Source organism: Arvicanthis niloticus, chromosome 6, assembly GCF_011762505.2.
Source record: "Arvicanthis niloticus isolate mArvNil1 chromosome 6, mArvNil1.pat.X, whole genome shotgun sequence".
Lineage (NCBI taxonomy): Eukaryota > Metazoa > Chordata > Mammalia > Rodentia > Muridae > Arvicanthis > Arvicanthis niloticus.
The window spans coordinates 6,604,013-6,620,162 of record NC_047663.1 but is presented as its reverse complement, the minus strand read 5'-3'; the positions used below and the strand labels follow the sequence as shown (position 1 = coordinate 6,620,162).

Genomic DNA, 16,150 nt, shown 5'->3' with positions numbered 1-16,150 from the left:
CTTCCCTGATGATAAGAAGTCAGAATAATCTGGAGTAGTTTGTTGGTCCAGTAAGAATATAATAGGAGGCTGGCCTGTGCACATCTTTAATCCCAGCACCTGGAAAGCAGAGGCAGGGAGATCTCTGTGAGTTTGAGGCCAGCCTGGTCTACAGAGTGAGTTTCAGGACAGCCAGGGCTATGCAGAGGAACTCTGTCTTCAGCCATGCATATAATTTAAAATTTCTAGCATTAAATAATCAGAATTAATTTAGATAAGAATTCTGTTTAATATACTCAAAATATCTTTACATGTAGGCAGTAAAGTTATTAGTAAGATGTTGTGACTTCCACATGTATGTTCAGGGAAGGAATTTTTTATGTATATGAGTGTTTTTATTTGTGTGTGTGTGAGTGCCTGTGTACCATATGCATGCACTGCCCCACAGAGGCCAGAAGAGGGCATCGGATCCCCTGGAACTGGAGTCAGAGACAGATGTGAGCCACCATGTGGGTCCTGGGAATCGAACTCTGGTACTCTACAAGAGCAGTCAGCATCTTAACTGCTTAGCCATCACTTCAGCCCCTGATTTGTTTTGTTGATACTATGTCTCTAAATTCTGGTATTTTTTTACACTTTATAACAGTCTCAGTTGTAAAATAAAATCTTTGAAAAGCTCTGTTTTAAGAGTTTGCAATTGCCGGGCGGTGGTGGCGCACGCCTTTAATCCCAGCACTTGGGAGGCAGAGGCAGGCGGATTTCTGAGTTTGAGGCCAGCCTGGTCTACTGAGTGAGTTTCAGGGCTACACAGAGAAACCCTGTCTCAAAAAACCAAAAAAAAAAAAAAAAAAAAAAAGAGTTTGCAATTGCAGCTGTAAGATGAAGCCTGAGGTTGTCTCCCCTTCAGGTTTGTTTAGTAAAGACACTTGAATCCTTTCCCTGTGGCAGAACCCAATGTACTTTCTTTTTCTGTTTTTCTTTGTTTTGTTTTGAGACAAAGTCTCCTGTAGCCCAGGCCGGCGTGGAATTTACTATTTAACCAAGGCTGCCCTTGAACTCCTAACTCTCATGACTTCACTCCTTCTGAGTGCTGGGGTTACAGGTGTGAATATCCATTCATACGTCTAAATTGGCTGAAATAAAAGGAACTTTAACTATCATCTCCTTGGTGCAATAACTGCCACTCTACAAATGAGCCATGGCCACACATGACTGCTGTCCTGGGCAGCTCAAGGTGTGAGGCCTCCTACTGGGCCTCAAGCTGGAGGGTTTATCCACCCCACCCCACCCCCAGTCCTCCAAATTCTACATTCCAAAGGCTTTGGCCTGAGCTGCCACTGTTGGTGGTTATGGGGAAGTGCTAGTTTCAGGAGCTTGGACCTTTCTCCTGGCCTCTGCCTTCTCCAGGCTTCTGCAACCTGGGATCAGCCAAGGCCTTGCAGGCTCTGTGAGAGCGCGTCCCACACAACCTGTGTGAGTTCTCTGCTCTCCTTTTTCTGGGAAATGTTTGCATTCCAGACACTCAGCTATCTACCCCGGCCTTTTCAGGCTCTGAATTTTTCACATAGCTGAACAGGGAACCAGGGCTGGCTGGGGCCCTCCGCCTGGGGTCCCGCATTCCTGGCCAACCATCCAGGTATGGCCATTTGTAAGACGGACTATGTTCCTGTTCCGTCCACCCACCCAGTCGGCCCCAGGGATTCCTCCCAAAGAGGCATTTGTTAGAGCTGTCCTCCCTGACCTGAACTCTTCCCATGAGCCACTGGGCTGGACTGTGAGGAGGTGCGGACCTTGAGTTTGCTCCTGCTGTCGCCCAGCTTATCTCTCTGTACTGCTGGCAGTCTGATAGGGCCCTTAACACTGACAGGAGCCTGGGGGCTGCCTCTTTACTCTTCCACACACTGCAGATTTAGCTAAGTTACTTACAAGGCAATGGGTTGCCATTGTGCCCTGTTTTAACCTACTTCAGCAGAGTCAGTGCCCTGCGGGGTAGGTAGCTGATTGAGAAGCAGAAGCCCAAGTCTCCTGAGGGATGCTTTGGTATCAGCTGTTTGTATCCGCACCTCAGGTGTGTAGTTTCTCACACACCTGTAGTGAAAAAGGCCCAGAGCTACAGGTGGGGACAGAAGTCCAGACCTGACCACCAGGGTGGCTGGCATTGGGAACCCTGGGAAGGAGGCAGTGACCCCTCAAGAATATTCTCCAGCCGTTTTCAGCTCCTTCTTAAGCCTTTAGCCGTTGGGTGATTGCATGCAGATGAACAACCTGGAAGTCTATATGTGTGCGTGAACATGTGTGGGAGTGTTATGCGATGTGATCCAGTCATAACTCTGTATTTTTATAAAATTATGTATAGCCAGGTGTGGTGGCACACCCCTTTAATCCCAGCGTTAGGGGGGCAGTAGCAGGTGGGTCTCTAACCAGCCTGATAGTGAGTTCCAGGTCAGCTACGTAAAATAGAGTCCAAGCTGAGGAGGTGCTGAGCCCCATTCCTGATCGAGCTGTGGCTCCACAGCCCGGCCCCAGCCCTGCAGGAACCCAGGGATTTGAGAGGCGTCTCTAGGCCCAGCCCACATGCTTCTCGTTGCAGACCGTGGAGCATGGCTTCCCACACCAGCCCAGCGCCCTTGGCTATAGCCCTTCACTGCGCATCCTGGCCATCGGTATCCGCTCTGGAGCTGTCAAGCTGTATCCTTTCCAATGCCTGTTGCCATGGGGAGAGGCCAAGGTGGTCTCTGGGAGGTGGGGCAGGTGAGATCTGGAGAGGGCCTGTCTTACCCTGCTTCTTCTTGGGCACTTGGTCCAAAAACAGGGAGAGAACTTAGCACGGCAAGCCATGTGTCCTTTAGAGGGGAGTGGGCTTATTTTCTCTTCCCTGGCTACTCAGGTTCCCCTCTTGACTTGTATTTGGCAACTTCAGGACTTGAACTGTACTTGATTGTAGGGCCCTGAGTGACTACCACGTTGTCCAGGCCAGTTGTATAGTCTTTTGTCCACAGCAGAGGCTGACACAGGTGGTTTCTGCAGGGGGGCCCCACCCTGGGACAACTCCTCCAGCTGGGACAAGCTGGGCCCTGAGTCCTAGACAACGCCTGGCATTTCTGATGTCTAACCTACACCCTCTGCTAAGAGGCCTAGAGAAGTTGGGAGACAGGGGCCCACCTTGGGTAGCTGAGCTGGGACCTCCTCCTACAAAGTCCTCCCCTGGGCTCCTGCTACTCTGTCCCAGCATGAATGACAGACAGACAGCCCCCTCCCCTCCCCGTGGGCTGGGCTAGTGTACACACAGGAGGCCAGGGCCAGAGCCTTGCTATTATAGACCAACCTTGCCCCAGCTGGTTAATCATTACCAGCCAGAATCACATCCTGGTTGCCAGTTGCTGGTGCCAACTCTCAGGGCAAGGCTGCTGGGGGTGCCCCCCTACTGTGCCCCACGGTCTCACAGGTGCCCCCCGCGTGACAGGTGATAGGCCTGTTGTTACAGCTCAAGTTGCAGGGGTGGTGTGGAGGGAGGGGTGACAGCCTAACAGTTGAGAGGATAGGAAATAGGGAATTGCCCCCACTCCCTCAGGCCTCACACACCTGCTGGGGCAACTCTTCCCAGGGTCAGATCCCTGACTGAGCACACCCAGCCCTGACCACTGCTATCTACCCTACCCTGTGCCCCCGGACATGGATGCACAGGCGCCTGTCTGGGTGGACTCCTTGCTACCCAGGCCACAGACCACCACTAGGGTTGGAGAGGATTGCTGACCAGCTTTCTGAGGTTTTCCTGAGCCTTCTAGATATGGTGCCCCCGGGGTAGAGTTCATGGGGCTTCACAAGGAGAACAATGCTGTGTTGCAGATCCACTTCCTGCCTGGTCAGGTGAGCACCTGCTTGGGGAGGGGTCTCCCTGCTGCCTCCTCAACCCTCACATCTTCTGGAAGGGATAGTATGGTGGGGGCTTGGGGGTGGCCCTGGACTCCTTCTCTTTGTCCATCTAGAGGCTCACAGGCCACCCTGAGAACCACAGAGGGGCTTTTGTCTTGGGGCTCCTTGAAAAAGCTAGCACAGGCTGGGCTCCCTGGGGAATTAAAGGCCCTAAACGATGTTGCTCTCTTTAGCTAGTGAGCTCCTGTCCCATCCTCTTCCTAGTGTCAGCTGGTCACTCTGCTGGATGACAACAGCCTGCACCTGTGGAGCCTGAATGTCAAGGGTGGAGTGTCAGAGCTGCAGGAAGAAGAGAGCTTCACATTGCGTGGCCCCCCAGGGTAAGGGCATAGTGGTCCCCTTTCTTTTCTGGGCCTTCCTTACCTTATTCTCCCTCAGTTCTAGGGTGGGCTCATCTCTTGGGTCCTGTTGAACCACTGGCAGAGCCTAACTCGTGTTCAAGCTACCATCTTGTGCTCTGGCGCTCCTTTAGACGTGTGGGAAAGGCTGTGCCCTTCTCATACCCACGTCTTCCTGTGGGTGAGAGTGTCAGGCCTTTTCCTTGGCTCCCAGTTCATGCTCTCTGCTGCCTGTAAAATGATTATGTCTCAGCTCAAGATGCTCTGAAGCCGGCCAAGGCCTTCAGGAGCCTGGCTTCCCCAGACAAGGCTTTTCCCAGGGCTGGTAAAGACATTGCGTCCCTGGGGTCCCCCCTTCCCGGACAGCCGACAGCTCAGCAGCAGCTGTCCCTGTCGCAGGGCTGCCCCCAGTGCCACGCAGATCACTGAGATCCTACCTCATTCCTCCGGAAAACTGCTTTACCTGGGCACGGAGAGCGGGAGCGTGTTCGCGGTGCAGCTGCCGGGGTTCCGCATGCTGGACGACAGGACCATCAGTTCAGATGCCGTACTGCAGTGGTGAGCTAGCTGCCCAGGGCCTCAAGTGTGGGCCATGGCCTTCTCCCTGTAGCCCCCAGTAAGGGCTGCTTGCCATTTCTACCCTAGGAAGTCTAAGGGGCTTTGGGGTAAAATCCTCCACTTTCTACCTGTTTCCAGTCTCCTCTCAGTCAGCCCACATCTATTAACATATATTAACAGCCCTAAAGTGATTTTGTCATTTAAAGGTGAGCGATGTGGCTGGGTGTGGTGGCGCATGCCTTTAATGCCAGCACTCACTGAGGCACAGCTAGGTAGATCTCTGTTCAAGACCAGCCTGGTCTACAGAGTGAGTTCCAGGACAGCCAGGGATACACAGAGAAACCCTGTGTCAAACCAAAACAGACAGTGGGTTGAAGCCATGACTCAGGGTTAAGTACACTGGATGATCATTCAGAGGACCCAGGTTCCATCTCCACATGGTGGCTCACAATCTTGTCTGTAACTTTAGTTGTCACAGGGGATCTGACACCCTCTTCTGGCCTCCAGGGGTACTATGTACATATAGTGCATAGACATACATGAAGGCAAAACACCCAGACATCATCATCATAGAGGTAATAGTAGGTAAGGGAAGTGAGCCCCATATTCCATTGTGTCAGCACCTCTTTAGTGCTGTGCACTGTGCACACAGGGCCACAGCTCTCAAAGCTTGAGCACTGTGCAGTGACGGAGCCCAGGCTCAGACTTACTGCATCAGCTGAACTGGCTGTGGCTAAAAAGCCTGGAGGCTCATCCACGTCACATCTTGATGACAGGATCTGCCACAGAGAGGAATTCAGAGCAGCTTTGGGGATGTGGAGGGGGCAGGAATCTGGGACAATAGAATTGGACATGAGCTTTTCAGACCACTTCGACAGTGCTGGGATGTGCTGTCCACTTCCAAGGCAGGCGGCCAGTGGGCTAGCACTCAGCCCTGGAGGCCCTGGGCCAGGCTCAGGACATAGTCAGCTGACAAACCAGGTTAGTTTTCATGTGGGGATGAAGCAGGACCCATCTGTCCAGCTGCAGCACTGCTGGCTGGGGGATTCCTGTGTGGGGTGGGGTCCTTCTTACTACAGCCCCTGTTCTGTTCCCACTTGACAGGGCAGGGCAGTACATCTGAGGTCAGAGCAAAGCAGTTTGTGGGGTGACAGGTGGGATGGCTAGCGTCCAGTCTGGGCTAAGTCTATGGGCAGGACATAAGGAGGATCAACTCTTGCATAAGTGGCCCTGTCGGGGCCCAGCCTTGCCCCTTGTCTTTCATCCCTCACCCCTCAGCCCATGGTGGCTGGCTGAGGCTAGTCGGGGAGGGGCTAGAGAGTACCTGAGACTTCCTTCTGGCAGTCTAAATCTTTCTTCACCTTTTACTCTTACCTAGGTTTGTTTGGGAGGTTTTGAAACAAGTTCTCACATAGCCCAGGATAGCCCCAAACATGCTGTGTATCTAAGGCTGGTATCTAGATTTTTTGTTATCACCTCCTGAGTGCTAGTTCTCTAGCTAGCTGCATGCCATGGTTTTTACACCATTTCACGGAGTCTAGGTTTTTCAGTTTTCCTTCCATTATGTCTGCTGACACTGCATTTACCAAGGTCTCCATACCACAAGACAGAGACAGGAGTGATTTATCATCATTGTAGGGTGATCTCTTCACCTTGCCACCTTGTGTGTGCGTTTGTGTGTGTGTATGTGCGCGTGTCTGTGTGTGTCTGTGTGTATGTTTGTGCATGTATGTGTCTGTGCACATGTGTGTGCACATGTGTGTGTGCATGTGTGTGTGACTGTGAGTGCGTGTGTGTCTGTGCGTGTATGTGTGCATGCGTGTGTGTTAGTATGTGCTGGGAATCAAGTCCAAGGCCTCAGTCATGCTGGGGAAAGGCTCTGCTGTTGAGCTACACCCTGCCCATACTGCTGTATTTAGTGGCCTAAGATTGGAAACCATCTTAGTTTTCCTTTGTGATGATATTGTTTATGTTCATTGAGGAAGTCTTAGCCAGGCCTGGTGGTGCACACCTGTAATCCCAGCACGGAGGGGGGTGGGGGGTGGGAGCAGAGGCTGGAACTCACACAGGAGCACAAATACTGATATTGCAACAATGTAGATAAGATTAGCATTGATCAACTGGGCAGTGTTGGCGCTGGTTTTTAATCCCAGCACTTGGAAGACAGGCAGATTTCTGAGTTCCAGGACAGCCAGGGCTACATAGAGAAACCCTGTCTTGAAAAAACCAAAAAAAAAAAAAAAAAAAAAAAAAACAAAAAAAAAAAAAAAAAGAAAGAAAAAAAGAAAACAAAAGAAAGAGAGAGAGAGAGAGAGAGAGAGAGAGAGAGAGAGAGAGAGAGAGAGACTGACTAGCATTGATGGTTTGCACAAGGATGCCCTGCAGAGGCTTCCTAGGCCTCACTAGGCAGCCAGTTTGGCTGAACCAGTGAGTCCGAGGTTCCACAAGAGATTCTGTCTCTAAGCCAGAGAATGGGAAGACAATGTCAGATTCTGGCCTTTACATGAGCATCCTCCACACACATACTTGTACATACATGACCACACATGCACACATACCACACACAGAACAGCTGCGGAAAACGGCCATCAAGACAGCTCAGCACACAAAGTTTAACACTGGCCACTCAAACTCCACAACTTGTATATGATCCCCAGGACTCAGGTAAAAGGAAACAAGAAATGACTTCAAAAGATTGTCTTCCGACCACACACATGCCGTGGTTTGTCCGTGCCACAATTACAGATATACGTCATGCACACTGACATAGTAAATAAAATAAAATTTAAAAACCTAAACAACGGTCTGGAGAGGTGGCTCAGAGCAATGTCTGTACTTGCAGAGGACCCAGGTTCAGTTCCCAGCACCCACATGGGAGCTCACAACCACCTATCTAAGCCAGTTCCAGGGAATCTGCTGCCCTCTTCTGGCCTCTGTGGGCACTGCACATACATGCTATTCTAATACACATAAGATAATTACATCTAATAAAGTAAAATTTAAAAAAATTATTTAAAACAAACAAGCACATTTAATTTTTCAGCAAATTAAATTCCTGTAAATGTTACCTGCTTTCATTAAAAATGTCTTCGGGGCAAGACAGATGGCTCCGTGGTTAAGTACTTTCTACTCTTGCAGAACACCAGACTTCAGTTCCTGGCACCCACATCAAGTGGCTCATGGCCATCTTAGCTCCAGCTCCCAGGGGCTCTGCTGCCTCAAGCCTCTACTGGCACCAGCACTCATGTGCACACGCCTACACACAGCACACACATGTATGCATGATTAAAAACAATAAGGTTATCTTTTTAGGGAGTGGGTTGAAACAGGGTCTCTCTATACAACTTTGACTGTCTCAGACCTTGTTAAAAAGACCAGGCTGGTCTTGAACTCACAGAGCTCCACCTGCATCTGCCTCCCAGTGCTAGGATCAAAGGGGTGCACTACCACACTCAGCTACTTTCAATTTCTCTGTAAAGATTGGAGTCTCATGTGGCCCAGACTAGCCTTGAACTAGTGTACAACTGCATTTGATCTTGAGCACCTGGTCCTTCTACCTCATAAGTTTGAGGATTATAGTATCTATCATCATACCTGACCTCTGAGTTTTGTGTGTGTGTATGTGTGTGTTTGTGTGTGTGTGCACACGTGCATTTTAATATATAAATACCATGTCTTGTTCTGCATGACCCTCACTGTGATATAGCCAGCCCCAGCATCCTCCCAGGCTGGAATGTGAGGTCCCCACTGTTCCATGGGCTCACGGCACTCCCTTGCCTAGGTTGCCAGAGGAAGCCCGCCACCGGCGAGTGTTTGAGATGGTGGAGGCTTTGCAGGAGCACCCTCGAGACCCCAACCAAATCCTCATTGGCTACGGCCGAGGCCTTATCGTCATCTGGGACCTTCGGGGCAGCCGAGTGCTCAGTCACTTCCTCAGCAGCCAGGTGGGTGCTGTCTGGAAGGGTGGCTCTCCCAGGCCCATGTGCAGACTGCTGTCCTAATCCAAGCCTCTCATCTCTTCTTCTCTTCCTCCCAAGCAACTGGAGAATGTCAGCTGGCAACGGGATGGCTGCCTGATTGTCACCTGCCACTCTGACGGCAGCCACTGCCAGTGGCCTGTGTCCAGTGACGCCCAGAACCCAGAACCTCTACGCAGCTCAATACCTTACGGTCAGTGCTTCTGTGTAGAGAGGGTGACCTTATCTTTTGCCTGAGAAGCACCTGCGGGCTTTCCTGTTCTCGGGGTTGGACTGCTTAGCTCATAAAAGCAGAATCTGGGCCCAGAGAGGTTCAGGGCTTTGGCCAATGCCACACAACTGGTTTTCTGGGTCCCACTGTGGCTGCCTCAGGGAATTGCACAGAGACATCCTTCCCATTACAGGTTGACTTGTGGTTAGAGTAAGGGATCTAGACCTTGTGTGAAACCTGCTCAAACTAACACCTTTTCTTTCAGGTCCCTTTCCTTGCAAAGCTATAACCAAAATCTTCTGGCTTACCACCAGACAAGGGTAAGTGCTGGTGCCTTATCCCTCCCATTTCGTGTAGACAGACTCCCTGGAAACATCCCCAGGCTCCTGCTCAGGGACACAGTGCCTAGTGAGGACCTTCTAGGACTGTGCTACCAGGTGGGGGCAGATTTGTTGTTTGTTAGACCTCTCAGTGAATGGTTTCTGCCAAATCCCTTCCCATGCCTTCCTTCAACCTCCCCAGAGAGATGCTGTCAACTGGAGTTCCAGACTATTGTGGCCTCATTTCTTTAGGAATTGTGTGTAGTGAAGCCCAGTGTGGGGATGGTTTAGGAGGCCACTGTGCAAGAGCAGAGTTGGCTGCAGAGCCCAAGGCTCCTAGCCCAGATGTCCTGCCTCACTGTTGCAGTTAAGAAGAGATGGGAGTCAACTCTGCCTTTCTAGTCATGCTGGAGACTGGCCTCGGTCAGGCTCTGGGGTCCGGCTGCCCTCAGACCCTGCCACAAAGGCTAGGGCTTTGCCCTGTGTGCTCCATCAGGTCCCAGATGCCAACCCTGCTTGTGACTGTCAGGAGTTGTACAGGAGCCCCAGCCCACCTTTCTCCTGTGCCTACAGGTTGCCCTTCACCATCTTCCAGGGCGGTATGCCACGGGCCAGTTATGGGGACCGCCACTGCATCTCAGTGGTCCACAACGGCCAGCAGACGGCCTTCGACTTCACGTCTCGTGTCATCGACTTCACTGTTCTCACGGATGCCGACCCTGCGGCTGGTAGGAGAGCTTTGGAGGTTGGGGTGCTGGGCAGGTTCGAAAATGAAGTCCACTGTGTGGATGTTCCCAAACCTGCCACCCTTCCAGGTCCCTTGGCCTTACTTCTTTCTTTGTACCACTAAGGCCAATGACACCTCTGAACCTAATTCTGCCTCTCCCTGCCTTCTCCAGGGTGGAGACCCAGTCTGGAGGGCCATCCTTCCAGGCCACACCTCCTGCCTGTCCCAACCCCAACTCGGGCACATCTGTGTTGCTGGATTTATGCCAGTCCAACTTGGCGAGAGGGTCCTGGCTTAGATGTGGTTGAAGTCTGGGTGGGGTAGCAGGTGGCCATCTGGGGACAGCCCTGAATCAGCCTCCTAAATGAGAACACACACAAGACCAGCAAGGGTTGGTGTAGAAACGGGGACACCTGGGAACTGTCCAGGAGAGGGAGGCCAGGCTTCCTCTACGGATGACCACTGTGAGCCAAGGTCCTCAGAGGGTGGAGGTGGGCTGCTCCAGCCGCTCTTGCCTCTGAGTCTCCTTTCTGAGCTTCCCACTCCCAGAGAGACCCTAGGCCCGTGGTTTCTTCTTTCTCAGCTTCTCCTCCCCTCTTCTTGCTCTGCCACCTAGAGCTGTCCCTTCTCTCATCTCTTCCTTGATAAGCAGTTCACAGGTGGTGGCCACTCTGTGGGAACACAGACACACTCTCTAACTTGCTGCCAGTCCCTGATTTGGGCCTGCAGCGCAAACTGAGGCACTGTGTGGCAGGGCAAACACTTACTATCCCTCCTTTGACATAGGGTGTCAGTCAAGGCCAAACATTAGGAAGAATTTCCCAGGGGCTTATAGCTGCTCCCATCCCTGACTGAGCTCAGGGTCTCTTGTTGGGCTCTGAGGGTAGAGAGCCAGCTCTGAGGCGCGGTGTCTGTGCCGCAGCCTCGTAGAGAGCCCTTGCTCACGGCACTTCAGCTTGCCACTCTTATTTTGCACAAGGCAAGCAGAACAGATTGATGGCTCCAGCTCCCTGCCTGGAGCGTTATCTACAGGCCAGACAGGGCTGGCTGCCTCTTCCTAGCCCTGACTGTCTGCCTGTTCTCCAGCCTTTGATGACCCCTACGCCCTGGTGGTGCTAGCCGAGGAGGAACTGGTGGTGATTGACCTGCAGACACCCGGCTGGCCACCAGTCCAGCTGCCCTACCTGGCTTCCCTGCACTGTTCCGCCATTACCTGCTCCCACCACGTCTCCAACATCCCCCTGAAACTGTGGGAACGTGTCATCGCCGCAGGCAGCCGCCAGAACTCACACTTCTCCACCATGGTAGGGCCAGCCCTCTCCCCAATCCCACTCCTGTCTTGGGCCCAGGTTCTCTTGGACTTCCTGCTCTCTTCTTCTAGGAGTGGCCCATAGATGGGGGCACCAGCCTGGCCCCACCTCCACCCCAGAGAGACCTGCTGCTCACAGGGTAGGTGACTTTAGTGGCTACTTTCCCTGTTCCAAGGGGGACATGGTAGGTGGGAGCGGACCCCTGGGTTGTGCATTCGAGACCCCAGGCACCCTGGCTGACAAAGCCCTCACCAGGCTCTGCCCACAGGCACGAGGATGGCACGGTGCGGTTCTGGGATGCCTCAGGGGTCTGCTTACGGCTGCTCTACAGACTCAGCACCGTGAAGGTGTTTCTCACAGACACAGACCTCAGTGAGAACCTCAGTGCCCAGGGTGAGGACGAGTGGCCCCCACTCCGCAAGGTAAGGCCAGGAGCCTGGGAACCGGGGTGCAGGGAACCAAGCTAGGGTGCACCCATGGCCACTCACAGGCGCCCCTCCCTTGGCAGGTGGGCTCCTTTGATCCGTACAGTGATGATCCTCGGCTGGGCATCCAGAAGATTTTCCTCTGTAAATACAGTGGCTACCTGGCTGTGGCAGGCACGGCAGGGCAGGTAGCAGGCTGGGCTGGGTGGCATTGAGGGCAGAGTGGTTGGGTGGCTTTGAGGGGGGTGGGGGACAGGAGCACACCTGCAGCTGTTCCCAGCAGATGCAGAATGCTTGGTTTTATATCGAGTGACCACTGTTCCGCCTCCTGAAATGAGAATTTGGACTGGGTGGAGTCAGGCAGAGGCCTTGGACTTTGGCCTGGCTTCTGAGTCCTTTGCTGGGCTGTGTTGTCGAGCCTCTGCTGAGCTATCGGCCACCCCCACCTCAGGTGCTGGTGCTGGAGCTGAACGATGAGGCAGCAGAGCTTGCAGTGGACCAGGTGGAGGTTGACCTGCTGCAGGACCAGGAGGGCTACCGCTGGAAGGGCCACGAGCGCCTCGCCGCCCGCCCCGGGCCCGTGTGCTTTGAGGCAGGCTTTCAGCCCTTTGTACTGGTGCAGTGCCAGCCCCCAGCTGTGGTCACCTCCTTGGCTCTGCACTCTGAGTGGCGGCTTGTGGCCTTCGGCACCAGCCATGGTTTCGGCCTCTTCGATCACCAGCAGCGGCGGCAGGTCTTTGTCAAGTGAGCGGGGCAGCTGGGGCTTGGGTCTGGGACCTTTCGAGGACCTCCTTGTAGTCTTGATGGCCTGACGTGACTTCCCATTTCCTCAAGGTGCACACTTCACCCCAGTGACCAGCTGGCCTTGGAGGGCCCACTGTCTCGAGTAAAGTCCCTCAAGAAGTCTCTACGTCAGTCATTCCGTCGGATGCGTCGCAGCCGAGTGTCCAGTCATAAACGGCGGCCCGGTGGCCCCACAGGCGAGGTGAGGCCCCAGGCTCAGAGCGGCCACGTACAGGCCCATACAGCTCTCCCTCTTTGGGCTGTGAGTTCAGGATCTGAATCTAGGTCAGGTAGGTTCACCACCCACTTACCAAGTGGCATTACATGTGCCATGCTGCCTTGGTGGCTCAGCTTCCCACACCAGCAAGCCATAGCTGTGACACTTGCGTTAGAGGCAAGTCCCGAGCAAATATGCACCATTGCTGTCTTAGTCAGGGTCACTGTTGCTGGATGAAACACTATGACAAAAGCAACTGCAGAGGAGAGGGTTTGTTTGGTTTACACTGCCCCTACCACACAAATAAATAAATACAAAAAACAATAACCCACGGAGTTGGAGAAAGTCTGGTGTCTTAGGGTTTCTGTGGCCGCAGTGAACACCATGACCAAAGCACCTTGGGGAGGAAAGGACTTATTTGGCTTCCATGTAATCAAAGGAAGTCAAGACAGGAACTCAAACAGGGCAGGAGCTGATGCACAGGCCATGGAGGGTGCTGCTTACTGGTTTGCTCCTCATGGCTTGCGCAGCCTGCTTTCTTATAGAATCCAGGACCACCTGCCCAGGGGATGGCACCACCCATGGTGGGCTGGGCCTTCCCATATCAATCACTAATTAAGAAAATTCTCAATGAGCTTGCCTACAGATCAATCTTATGGAGGCATTTTCTCAACTGGGGTTCCCTCCTCTCAGATGAGTCTCACCTGTGTCAAGTTGACATAAAATTAGCCGGCACAACTGTCTTGTTATTTTTCTGTCCCTTTCCATCCATGAAATGCTGGGAAGTCAGGCAAGTTCACTTCAAGGAATCTCTAACTTGCACACAGCTCTTTTGGGTCCAAGCAGTCAGATTGGCATTGTTATGGCCAGCCCTTTCCCGGAAGGGTTAGCATTGGATCAAGTCAGCATTCTGAGGAGCAGAGGCAAGAGCCCAGCCTCAGGCCCAGCCCAACTTCCTGCAGGCGCAGGCTCAGGCTGTGAACACCAAGGCCGAGCGGACAGGCCTGCAGAACATGGAGTTGGCACCTGTGCAACGTAAGATTGAGGCCCGCTCAGCAGAGGACTCCTTCACCGGCTTTGTTCGGACCCTCTATTTTGCTGATACCTACCTGAGGGACAGTGAGTAGCCAGCCTGAGGTTGGGGGTATAGAACACATCCCTGGTGGGAGACACCCATGGCGTGAGGCCACAGATAGATGGGCTCTCTGCCGTGAGGAAGAGGGTAGATGGGTGCTCCCTGTGTGAAATCACATGAGTAGTGCTGCTGCCTGGGACCCTCAGAGTGGTACTCCATTGTATAGACAGAAATCAAGCCAACAGCCGACATCTGCCTTTTTCTCTTCCCCTGGGACTTGCCAGCCAGGCTGCCTGGCTTGATAGCCTTGCTCCGCTGCTTGCCAGAAGTATGGACTTAGACACACCACCTAACCTTTCTGGCCCTCAGCTTCCTGTTGTCACCCAGACAGCATGTAGAAGCGTTAAATCCCTGCCTGGTTCTTCCCTGCTGGCTGTGAGTGGTGCCAAGGGCAGAGCTGTCCTGGGTTCAGGACCACCTGAGTGGGGAGCCTCGTGTGAGTGTGGGAGCTCTTTCCCAGGAGGCTGGCGAGGGCCACAGCACGTCCATTTTAGAGGAGGGGACTGAAGCATGAAGAAGCTTGCCAACTTGACTTTAGAGTTTCCATACCAAGGCTGTGTGGAAGTCCAGGTTGCCAGCCCCACTCAACTCCCAGGGACAGGGGTTAGATTCCCAAACCTTTACCCTTTTGGCAGGCTCCCGCCACTGTCCCTCGCTGTGGGCTGGCACCAACGGAGGCACCGTCTATGCCTTTTCCCTGCGTGTGCCTCCTGCAGAGAGAAGAGCAGACGAACCTGTCCGGGCGGAGCAGGGTGAGTGGTGGATGGAAAACCAAGGGTCCGATCTACTTGGGTTGGGGAGTGTGGTGTCACCAAGCCACCCATCATAGCCCTGTCCCCAACCTGCCTCTCCCCCAACCCACCTCCTTTGTAGCCAAGGAGATCCAGCTAATGCATCGTGCACCTGTAGTGGGCATCCTGGTGCTGGACGGACACAATGTACCCCTTCCTGAGCCCCTGGAAGTAGCCCATGACCTGTCAAAGAGCCCAGACATGCAAGGCAGCCACCAGTTGCTTGTGGTGTCAGAGGAGCAATTCAAGGTGCCATGTGACAGGGTCCCCTGGGTGTCCCTAAGACATCGGTAGTGTTCAGACCCTGGATGGACACAAACAAGGATAGCTGGGGTTGCGTTGGAGTGAGGGCCGCAGGGTCACAGGGAATGAGGGAGGGATCTTGTATGTGTCAGCTTTAGGCCCAAAGGTCAGAGGTGGGAACACCGAGGCAGGACCTGAGTCTGTGTGAGGTACAGAATGCCCAGACTGGATGACAGTGGCCTTGTACCCTCCTGACACAAGAGCTGCGTCTGAGGGCTGAGGGCCATTAAGACCCAGATGTGCTTGCCACACAGCATGAGGCGTCTGCTAGAGGACAAGGTCCCAGTGGTAGCAATGGGTAGGAAACCATCGTCTGGTTATGTCCAGCTCATGTCCAGCTGCCGTGTGTGCACAGGTATTCACATTGCCCAAGGTGAGCGCCAAGCTGAAGCTGAAGCTGACAGCCCTGGAAGGCTCACGGGTCCGACGAGTCGCTGTTGCCCACTTTGGCAGCTGCAGGGCTGAGGACTATGGGGAGCACCACCTGGCAGTGCTCACCAACTTGGGTGACATCCAGGTGGTCTCAATGCCACTGCTCAAGCCCCAGGTACGGTACAGCTGCATCCGCCGGGAAGATGTCAGCGGCATAGCCTCCTGTGTCTTCACCAAATATGGTCAAGGTGTGTAGGCACGGACTGGGGCCTCAGTGAGGTTGGGGTAGGGTGAAAGGGGCTCTGGGGCACTGCCAGGGATGTGGAGCTCTGCCTGGCAGGCTCTGTCCCCTCCCCCTGGGAGGGAGGCCCTGTCTGAGCCAGGGCCCAGGAGCCTTGGCTGGTTTACTCAGGGCTCTCCTGCTTCTCCTCAGGTTTCTATCTGATATCACCTTCGGAGTTCGAGCGCTTTTCTCTCTCCACCAAGTGGCTGGTTGAGCCCCGGTGTTTGGTGGATTCACCCAAAGCCAAGAGCCGCAGCCGGCCCAGTAACGGCAATGGCACAGGCCCCAAAAGGACCTCGGGCCAAGTCAGGTGAGGACAGAGGCCCAGAGGCCTTTCCTCGGCTTGGCTCCTTCTGAGGTATCTGCTAACTGGCCAAGATGTCCTCCTTCCCATGCCAGCTGCCAGTCCAGACCTCCACCCCATCTCTACAGACCTAGTCAGACAGACTGGCCTCACCCATTCCTCACAGAACCCAGATTTTCAGAAC

At 53.6% G+C, this 16,150-nt stretch overlaps 1 protein-coding gene across 8 annotated transcripts in view; it reads left to right on the top strand.

The window, feature by feature from the left end:
• Llgl2 (LLGL scribble cell polarity complex component 2) overlaps positions 1 to 16,150 on the top strand; it is a 34,229-nt gene that overhangs the window by 16,857 nt on the left and 1,222 nt on the right. For all 8 annotated transcript variants that reach the window (XR_013110910.1, XR_013110911.1, XM_034504454.2 and 5 more), the window contains 19 exons: positions 2,570 to 2,667; positions 3,765 to 3,846; positions 4,117 to 4,232; positions 4,650 to 4,808; positions 8,590 to 8,752; positions 8,846 to 8,978; positions 9,262 to 9,316; positions 9,890 to 10,044; positions 11,130 to 11,347; positions 11,425 to 11,492; positions 11,622 to 11,775; positions 11,862 to 11,966; positions 12,230 to 12,522; positions 12,613 to 12,763; positions 13,741 to 13,897; positions 14,549 to 14,665; positions 14,787 to 14,953; positions 15,363 to 15,627; positions 15,813 to 15,972. Coding sequence is in view for 6 of the 8 variants with exons in the window: in XM_034504454.2 (XP_034360345.1) it covers positions 2,570 to 2,667; positions 3,765 to 3,846; positions 4,117 to 4,232; positions 4,650 to 4,808; positions 8,590 to 8,752; positions 8,846 to 8,978; positions 9,262 to 9,316; positions 9,890 to 10,044; positions 11,130 to 11,347; positions 11,425 to 11,492; positions 11,622 to 11,775; positions 11,862 to 11,966; positions 12,230 to 12,522; positions 12,613 to 12,763; positions 13,741 to 13,897; positions 14,549 to 14,665; positions 14,787 to 14,953; positions 15,363 to 15,627; positions 15,813 to 15,972 (2,816 nt within the window). In the remaining 2 variants the exon portion in view is untranslated. The remainder of the gene's footprint in view (positions 1 to 2,569; positions 2,668 to 3,764; positions 3,847 to 4,116; positions 4,233 to 4,649; positions 4,809 to 8,589; positions 8,753 to 8,845; positions 8,979 to 9,261; positions 9,317 to 9,889; positions 10,045 to 11,129; positions 11,348 to 11,424; positions 11,493 to 11,621; positions 11,776 to 11,861; positions 11,967 to 12,229; positions 12,523 to 12,612; positions 12,764 to 13,740; positions 13,898 to 14,548; positions 14,666 to 14,786; positions 14,954 to 15,362; positions 15,628 to 15,812; positions 15,973 to 16,150) is intronic.